The following is a 9,514-nucleotide window of genomic DNA, read 5'->3' as shown; positions in this document are numbered from 1 at the left end:
GTACGTTGACGCATTTCGGTTCTTCTGGTTCCATACAGCCCGCTGTAGCAAAAGAAATTTTTTCACGCTCTGCGGAGAAGCGTCCGATTTATGGGTGATGGGGATACAAATAGTTTTAGAACGGTAGAATATTCTAAACCTTATGGGGAAACGACAGTTGAGAAGGTGGAATGTACTGGTTAAGTAAAAAAAAGAATGGGTACCCTGCTTAGGAAGGTGAAAAATTCCATTTCTGAAAAAACAATGAGTGACGGAAAGAAAATAGGAGAGAAAGGTAGATTGACAGATATTCATATAAAAATCTTTATTTGGAAAGAGAAAAAGACACATAAACATGTGTACATTTTACACATATACTATGCCCTAATCAATTTTTTAAAAAAATGAATGTGGTTAAATTATGTCAATCTGATATGTCGGAATGAACTACATGAAGACATTCTAATCGCACAGTGTGCTTCATAGAGATAATACGGTAGATATGGTATTCCTATCTCTTTATTCAATAATAAAGAAAGCAATAATGACTTACTTTTAAGAATTGTCGTCATTGACGATTTTAAGTCTGTTCCATTTTTCAGTCTCAGCGTACACACACATCTCCCTCCGTGCATAGCAATGTTCATGATAAAAATTATAGATGTTTTCTTTTGACTTGTTTTAGTGTAGCTCGGTCCGTCTCCGGAACAGACAAGTTTGGCTTCAGAGACATCGTCCGGAGATCCGTGTGTAAAACACTTGATGTTGACAGATTCTCTATTAATAATTGGCAAATGTCTTTTATTCTCTATCTTTTTATTGTTTACAACCAACACTGGAATGGCTGGAACTGGTGATTGAAATTGGATCAAAAAGATGTCAATATTGCAATGTCTCGGAATGAACTACATGGAGGAAATTAGATTTAAAATTACATTTTTCTCAACTTAGAATTAAAGTAATTATGATTGAGAAACAAAACGTATTTTCCTCCATGAATATATTTATATTTATCAAATGTCATGAGCTATGATTAAATTTACTTTTGAGAGTTGGGTTATCCCAATTAAAATGGCAAACTATTGAAATATAATAATTATCTTTGATTAAATTTGGAGGTTTAGGTTCCGTGACATTCTGTGTTTGCCTCATAACCTTCAGGTGCAACGAAGACTCAAGATATTTATTAAGTTAAAACCACAACCACTTTCTAGTTTTTATTCTATTTTTTATCTCTTCATTGTATATCCAATGATAAATAGTAAGGAGACTTACTTTTAAGCGGTCCTGTTTTATATAATTTTATTATTGTATTGTTTCCTATTCGTGGATGTCAGTAGAAACGATGAATGGATAAGTAGGGTTGTATCGTTTTTATTTTTGATTTACATGTTATTTAGTTTCAGTAATAAATGTGTCGTTTTCGTAAACCTTAATGTCCATTGATTTTATCATTACAATTGTCTGCCCTTAAAGTACTAATTCTAACCTTCCTTCTATTCTCTCAGATCTTCCTCTCTTGGGAAACATATCAACAAGTTCTCTGTTATTCACCTAGTCTTTTCCCTTTCTTTTCTTTTGTTGAGGTTTCGGGTTATTTGGCTCGATCGACACTTTGAGAGCCCTAAATCGTCACACGATTGAGAAAGAAACATACTTTCCTCTATGATTAATTGGAGTTTTGAATGTTGGATTGACCAAAAAAAGCAAAATATTGAAGTAAAACTATTATTTTTGATTAATTTGGAGATTAAAATTTCCTGATTTTCTGTATTTGCCTCATGACCTCTAGGATCAACAAAGACTCAAGTTATTTACTATGTTGAAACCGCTTTTTGAGTTGTTTTTTTTTCTATTTTCTATTTCTATTTTTATATCCAATTATAAAAGAATCAAAGTAACTTAATTTCTCTATTTAGAATTGGCAGCTGTCTTTCATTTTCTATCTTTTTATTGTTTACCACCGAGGCTGGAGAGGCTGGAACTGGTGATTGAAAACGGTGATAAAAATGTCAATATTGCAATGCGTCCGCAAAAAAATTACATGAAGAAATTTACATTAAAAAAACATATTTTTGTCAATTTGAAAATTAAGTCATTATGATTGAGAAAAAAACATACTTTCTCTATTTGGAATTGGCAAAAGTATTTCATTATCTATCATTTCATCATTTACGACCAAGACTGGAAACGCTGGATCTGGTGGTTGAAAAGAGATGAATTAATAGATTTCAATGTGGGAATATATCGGAATAAATAAATGACGTGAAGAAAAGTTAATTAAGAATCATATTTTATCTCAATTTAAAATTAAGTCATTATGGTTAAGAAACAAAACTTTCCTTAATAAAGGTAATTGTATGTTCTCAAATTTTCTGAGTTATTATTTTGCTCATTAGTTATACCCAAATAAAATGGGATAATATCAAAATAAATAATTGTTTTTGATTAATTTTTGATGGTGATGTTCTGTGTTGAACTAAAAACCTCCAGAAGTCACTAGACCTCAAAATATTTACTATGTTTGAAACCCCTTTTATGATTTTATTCTCTTTTGCCTTCTGTTGCTTCTCTTTCTCACTCTGCTAGTAGAAAAAATAATTGACATACGATTAATTTCTATACATTGGCATTAAAATGTATACATTTATATAATAAAAAATTCCAAACCATAATAAACATCTCCACATCTTTATATTACATCCTAAAAGATCATTAATGATTATCAATTTTCATAAGAAATCTAATGTAGCATTGTTGGTTAATTTTATCTTGGATACAAAAGTGATTAGAATACGGTCCGTACTTACTTTGTAGAACAATCCTTAAATGTGAAATCAGCTCATTTCCATTGCTTAGTATCAGACTGCACACACATGTTCCCTCGTGCTTTTTCAGCTCCATAACAAAAGACAGGATCGTCAAGATTTGACCAGTTATAGAATGTTCCTCTCCATCCCAGTTACAGACAAGTTTGGTTTCAGAGACATCAAACGGAGATCCAGGTGAAAAGCACTTGATCTTGACAGATTCTCCGTTCAGAATGGACACATCTTTGGCGTTTTCTACAGTTTTATCATTGACGGCCAAAATAGGAAAGGCTGGAACTGTGAAAGGATATTGTTGGAAAAGTGAACTGAACGACTGTACTTCCTGTAGTCTATTTACTACAAAAGTAGTAAGAAATGCGATCTTTCTCTATAAGAACATGACTGTTAAACGGGTTACCATCCCCCCTTCTTTTTTGTCATGTTTATTAGTATTACGTTTTGTACAGCAAGTATTCAACGTTAGAGATAGATATTGAATAATTTGAATTGTAGAGGCCTGCGCCACGATGCATATTGAAGATAGTCAAAACACGCTGTGAGAGCGAAGAAGACAAGTGATATTTATGATTGTTAATGAGGTCAGTCAATACATCAAGTGATAAAAGACATTATTTTATTTGTCAAATTTCTCCTTTATAACTTTTATGACAGTTGAAGATTTGCTTAATGATTTAATTGTGTCTAAGAAACTCTATATAACGTTATATGGAATATGCATGTAGGGCTATTAAAATGCACTCTAAAATAGAAATATAAGAAAATGCCAATAGCATAAATATGTCCCATTATACAAATAACCGCATCAGATGAACTATATTATTAATTTATATAAAAATCTATATTTGAAAAGAGAAACAGGACACATGTATCCATGCCCTAATCCACTTTTTAAAATATAAATGATGAACATTTGTCAATCTGATATGTCGGAATGATCGATGTGAAGAAAATCTAATCATGCGTTGTGCTTCTTAGCGATTATACGTTAGGTGTGTTATTCCTTTCTTTTTATTCATTAAGAAAGGCAACAATCATGACTTACTTTTAAGAATTGTCGCCATTGATGTTTTTAGCTCAGTTCCATTGTTAAGTTTCAGCATACACACACACTTCTCTCCCTCCATAGTCTTGTTCATGTTAAAAAGTATAGCTGTTGTGTTTTGACCAGCTTTGATGTAATTCTGTCCATTTCTTGCACATACAAGTTTAACTTCATAGACATCCTCGGTAGATCCACGAGTGGAACACTTGATGTTGACAGATTCTCTGTTTAGAATTGGCAAAAGTCTTTCATTCTCTATCTTTTTATCATTTACGACCAAGACTGGAAAGGCTAGAATTGGGGAGAGAAAAGAGATGAATTAATAGATTTCAGTATGGAAATATGTCGGAATAAAGTACATCCAGAAAATTTCATTAAAACACAATTATGTTTTGAGTATTAGGTTTAGACAAATAAAATGGCAAAATATCGAAATAAGATAATTGTTTTTAATTAGTTTTGGAAGTTAAAGTTGGGTGAAGTTCTGTGTTGACCTCAGGAACTCCAGAAGTCACTAAAACTCAAGATAATTACTATGTTTCAAAGACTTTTAAATTCTTATTCTCTTTTGTCTTCCAGTGATTCTCTTTATCACTCAACTAGTAGAGAAAATAATTGACATTCGATAAATTTCTATACATTGGCATTAAAATGTATACATTTTATTTAAAAAATGAAAAATATAATAAATAAATCTACATCTGTATATTACATCCTAAAAGATTATTAATGAGTATACAATTTCATAAGACATCTAATGTAGCATTGTTAGTTAATTTGAATATGGATACAAAAGTGATTTGATGACGGTCCGTACTTACTTTTTAGAACAATCCTTAAATATGATATCAGCTCAGTTCCATTGTTTAGTATCAGAGTGCACACACATGTTCCTTCGTGCTTCTTTGGGTCCATAACAAAAGACAAGATCGTCAAGAATTGACCGGTTTGGGAATGTTTCTGTCCACCCCAGTTGCAGTCAAGTTTGGCTTCAGAGACACCAATAGTAGATCCTCGTAAAAAGCACTTGATGTTGACAGATTCTCCACTCAGAATGTATACTTTTTTGGCGTTTTCTACAGTTTTATCGTTGACGGCCAAAAGAGGAAAGGCTGCAATTGGAAAAGGATATTGTTAGAACGTCAACTCAACACCTGTACTTTATGCAGTCTATTAACTACAAATGTAGTACGAAATGTGATCATTCTCATTACGACCATGACAGTTCTAGGGGTTAACACCCCCCTCCCTCTCTCTTATCATGTTTTTGGAGGATTGCTTTCAGACTGCAATAATTTGAATACTAAAGTCATGCGCCACGATAAATACTGATGATAGAGAAAACACGCTGTGAGAGCTAAGTAGACAAGTGTTATGATTGTTAATAGAGGTCAGTCAATACAAGACAAGTGTTAGTTATGATTGTTAATAGAGACCAATATTTCAAGAGACAAAAGATATCATATTATTAACAATTTGCTTCATTGGACTTTTTTATGACAGATGAAGATTTTCTTAATGATTTAATTTTATCTAGTTAACTCAAACGGTGTGCTTCATGGCGATAATACGGTATTTGTGTCATTCCTATCTTTGTATTTAAAAGAGAGAAAACAGTCATGACTTACTTTTAAGAATTGTCATCATTGATGTTTTTAGGTCAGATCCATTGTGAAATCTCAGCGAACACACACACTTCCCTCCGTCCATAGTCGTGTTCATGTTAAAACGTACAGCTGTTGTGTTTTGGCCAGTTTTCAAGTACGTCAATCCGTCTCCGATACACACTAGTTTGGTTTCTGAGACCACGTTGGGAGATCCACGTGTGAAACACTTGATGTTGACAGATGCTTTATTTAAAATTTGAAAAGATTCCGCGTTCTCTATCTTTTTATCATTTACGGTCAATACTGGAGAGGCGGGAACTGGTGAGCAAAACGTGATTGAAAAATTGTCAATGTAGTAACACGAGACTGAGTCAAAATATAATTGGACAATCGCCTGCTGAGTCATTTTTATAAGACGTCATGCCTTGCATGATTTGATTGACACATATTATACTCTTTAAATCAAAGTTAAAATATATGAATCCTTTATTTTTGACAAATTTGTTGCAACTTCAAACTGGCTAAACTCGAACGGTGTGCTTCATAGAGATAATGCGCTGGGTGTGTCATTCCTATATTTTTATATAATAAGAGAGAAAACAGTAATGACTTACTTTTAAGAATTGTCGTCATTGATGTTTTTAGGTCACTTCCATTGTTAAGTCTCAGCGAACACACACACATCCCTCCGTCCATAGTCGCGTTCATGTTAAAACGTATAGCTGTTGTGTTTTGACCAGTTTTCATGTAAGTCAATCCGTCTCCGATACACACCAATTTGTTTTCAGAGACATCGTCGGGAGATCCACGTGTCAAACACTTGATGTTGACAGATGCTCTATTTAGAATTGGCAAAAGTCTTTCATTCCCTATCTTTTTATCATTTACGACCAATACTGGAAAGGCTAGAATTGGAGAGAGAAAAGAGATGAATTAATAGATTTCAGTATGGAAATATGTCGAAATAAAGTACATCCAGAGAATTTCATTAAAACACAATTATGTTTTGAGTATTAGGTTTAGACAAATAAAATGGCAAAATATTGAAATAAGATAATTGTTTTTAATAAGTTTTGGAAGTTAAAGTTGGGTGAAGTTCTGTGTTGACCTCAGGAACTCCAGAAGTCACTAAAACTCAAGATAATTACTATGTTTCAAAGACTTTTGAATTCTTATTCTCTTTTGTCTTCTAGTGATTCTCTTTATCACTCGACTAGTAGAGAAACTAATTGACATTCGATAAATTTCTATACATTGGCATTAAAATGTATACATTTTATTTAAAAAATGAAAAATATAATAAATATATCTACATCTGTATATTACATCCTAAAAGATTATTAATGAGTATAAAATTTCATAAGACATCTAATGTAGCATTGTTAGTTAATTTGAATATGGATACAAAAGTGATTTGATGACGGTCCGTACTTACTTTTTAGAACAATCCTTAAATATGATATCAGCTCAGTTCCATTGTTTAGTATTAGAGTGCACACACATGTTCCTTCGTGCTTCTTTGGGTCCATAACAAAAGACAAGATCGTCAAGAATTGACCGGTTTGGGAATGTTTCTGTCCACCCCAGTTGCAGTCAAGTTTGGCTTCAGAGACAGCAATAGTAGACCCTCGTAAAGAGCACTTGATGTTGACAGATTCTCCACTCAGAATGTATACTTTTTTGGCGTTTTCTACAGTTTTATCGTTGACGGCCAAAAGAGGAAAGGCTGCAATTGGAAAAGGATATTGTTAGAACGTCAACTCAACACCTGTACTTTATGCAGTCTATTAACTACAAATGTAGTACGAAATGTGATCATTCTCATTACGACCATGACCGTTCTACGGGTTAACACCCCCCTCCCTCTCTCTTATCATGTTTTTGGAGGATTGCTTTCAGACTGCAATAATTTGAATACTAAAGTCATGCGCACGATAAATACTGATGATAGAGAAAACACGCTGTGAGAGCTAAGTAGACAAGTGTTATGATTGTTAATAGAGGTCAGTCAATACAAGACAAGTGTTAGTTATGATTGTTAATAGAGACCAATATTTCAAGAGACAAAAGATATCATATTATTAACAATTTGCTTCATTGGACTTTTTTATGACAGATGAAGATTTTCTTAATGATTTAATTTTATCTAGTTAACTCAAACGGTGTGCTTCATGGCGATAATACGGTATTTGTGTCATTCCTATCTTTGTATTTAAAAGAGAGAAAACAGTCATGACTTACTTTTAAGAATTGTCATCATTGATGTTTTTAGGTCAGATCCATTGTGAAATCTCAGCGAACACACACACTTCCCTCCGTCCATAGTCGTGTTCATGTTTAAAACGTACAGCTGTTGTGTTTTGGCCAGTTTTCAAGTACGTCAATCCGTCTCCGATACACACTAGTTTGGTTTCTGAGACCACGTTGGGAGATCCACGTGTGAAACACTTGATGTTGACAGATGCTTTATTTAAAATTTGAAAAGATTCCGCGTTCTCTATCTTTTTATCATTTACGGTCAATACTGGAGAGGCGGGAACTGGTGAGCAAAACGTGATTGAAAAATTGTCAATGTAGTAACACGAGACTGAGTCAAAATATAATTGGACAATCGCCTGCTGAGTCATTTTTATAAGACGTCATGCCTTGCATGATTTGATTGACACATATTATACTCTTTAAATCAAAGTTAAAATATATGAATCCTTTATTTTTTGACAAATTTGTTGCAACTTCAAACTGGCTAAACTCGAACGGTGTGCTTCATAGCGATAATACGCTGGGTGTGTCATTCCTATATTTTTATATAATAAGAGAGAAAACAGTAATGACTTACTTTTAAGAATTGTCGTCATTGATGTTTTTAGGTCAGTTCTATTGTTAAGTCTTATCGAACACACACACTTCCCTCCGTCCATAGTCGCGTTCATGTTAAAACGTATAGCTGTTGTGTTTTGACCAGTTTTCATGTAAGTCAATCCGTCTCCGATACACACCAGTTTGTTTTCAGAGACATCGTCGGGAGATCCACGTGTAAAACACTTGATGTTCACAGATGCTCTATTTAGAATTGACAAATGTCTTTCATTTTCTATCATTTTTTCATTTACGGCCAAGGCTGGAAAGGCTGGATCTGGTGTTTGAAAGGGAATGAAAATAATGTTAACCTACAATATCTGGGGTTGATATACATGAAGAAAATTACATTAAAAATAATTATTTTATCAACATGGAAATTAAGTCATTATTATTAAGAAACACATCATATCTAAATACTTTCCTCGGTGAAGGAATTTATCTTTTTTCCCAAATGTTATGAGCTATGGTTAAATTTACTTTCGAACGTTTGGTAGACCCAAATAAAATGGCAAAATATAAAATCAAAATAATTGTTTTTGATTACTTTTAGAGACGAAACATTAGTGATGTTCTGTGTTGACTTTATGACCTTCGGAAGTAACGAGGATGCAATATATTTACTATATTGAAACACCTTTCTGATATATATAAAAAAATATATTTCTATTTCAAATTGAGAAAGAAAACAAAGTGACTTACTTTTAAGCATTGATGTTATTATTGATGTGTTCAGGTCAGTTCCATTCTTAAGCCTCAGCGTGCACACACACTTCCCACCGTCCATAGTCTTGTTCATTTGAAAGATTATTGTTGTTGTGTTTTGACCAGTCTTGATGTACGTCAATCCGTCTCCGGTACACACCAGTTTGGCTTCAGAGACATCCTCGGGAGATCCAAATGTGGAACAGTTAATGTTGACAGATTCTCTATTTAAAATTTGCAAAGATCCTTCATTCTCTATCTTTTTATCATTTACGGTCAATACTGGAGAGGCAGGAACTGATGAGCAAAACGTGATGGAAAAAATGGCAATGTGGTAACACGAGGCTGAGTCAAAATATAATGAGACAATCGCCTGCGGAGTCATTTTTATAAGACGTCATGCCTTGCATGATTTGATTGACACATATTATACTCTTGAAATCAAAGTTAAAATAAACGAATCCTGTAATTTATGATAAACTTGTTGCAATGTC

General features: G+C 33.3%; 1 protein-coding gene across 1 annotated transcript in view; it reads right to left on the bottom strand.

The window, feature by feature from the left end:
* Positions 1 to 7,794, bottom strand: part of LOC144979044 (uncharacterized) — an 11,162-nt gene extending 3,368 nt beyond the window's left edge. Inside the window, exons 1-9 of the mRNA XM_078925660.1 lie at positions 7,701 to 7,794; positions 6,895 to 7,185; positions 6,074 to 6,364; positions 5,481 to 5,777; positions 4,674 to 4,964; positions 3,853 to 4,143; positions 2,790 to 3,086; positions 2,101 to 2,178; positions 533 to 829 (exon numbers count right to left, since the gene is read on the bottom strand). Of these exons, the coding sequence (XP_078781786.1) occupies positions 533 to 829; positions 2,101 to 2,178; positions 2,790 to 3,086; positions 3,853 to 4,143; positions 4,674 to 4,964; positions 5,481 to 5,777; positions 6,074 to 6,364; positions 6,895 to 7,185; positions 7,701 to 7,794 (2,227 nt within the window). The remainder of the gene's footprint in view (positions 1 to 532; positions 830 to 2,100; positions 2,179 to 2,789; positions 3,087 to 3,852; positions 4,144 to 4,673; positions 4,965 to 5,480; positions 5,778 to 6,073; positions 6,365 to 6,894; positions 7,186 to 7,700) is intronic.
* Positions 7,795 to 9,514: the final 1,720 nt, after the last annotated feature.

This window comes from Berghia stephanieae, chromosome 8 (genome assembly GCF_034508935.2).
Source record: "Berghia stephanieae isolate SIO BIC M18660-M18661 chromosome 8, UCSD_Bste_1.3, whole genome shotgun sequence".
Classification (NCBI taxonomy): domain Eukaryota; kingdom Metazoa; phylum Mollusca; class Gastropoda; order Nudibranchia; family Aeolidiidae; genus Berghia; species Berghia stephanieae.
Note: the sequence above shows the minus strand (reverse complement) of the source record. Positions and strands in the feature narration are given on the sequence as shown.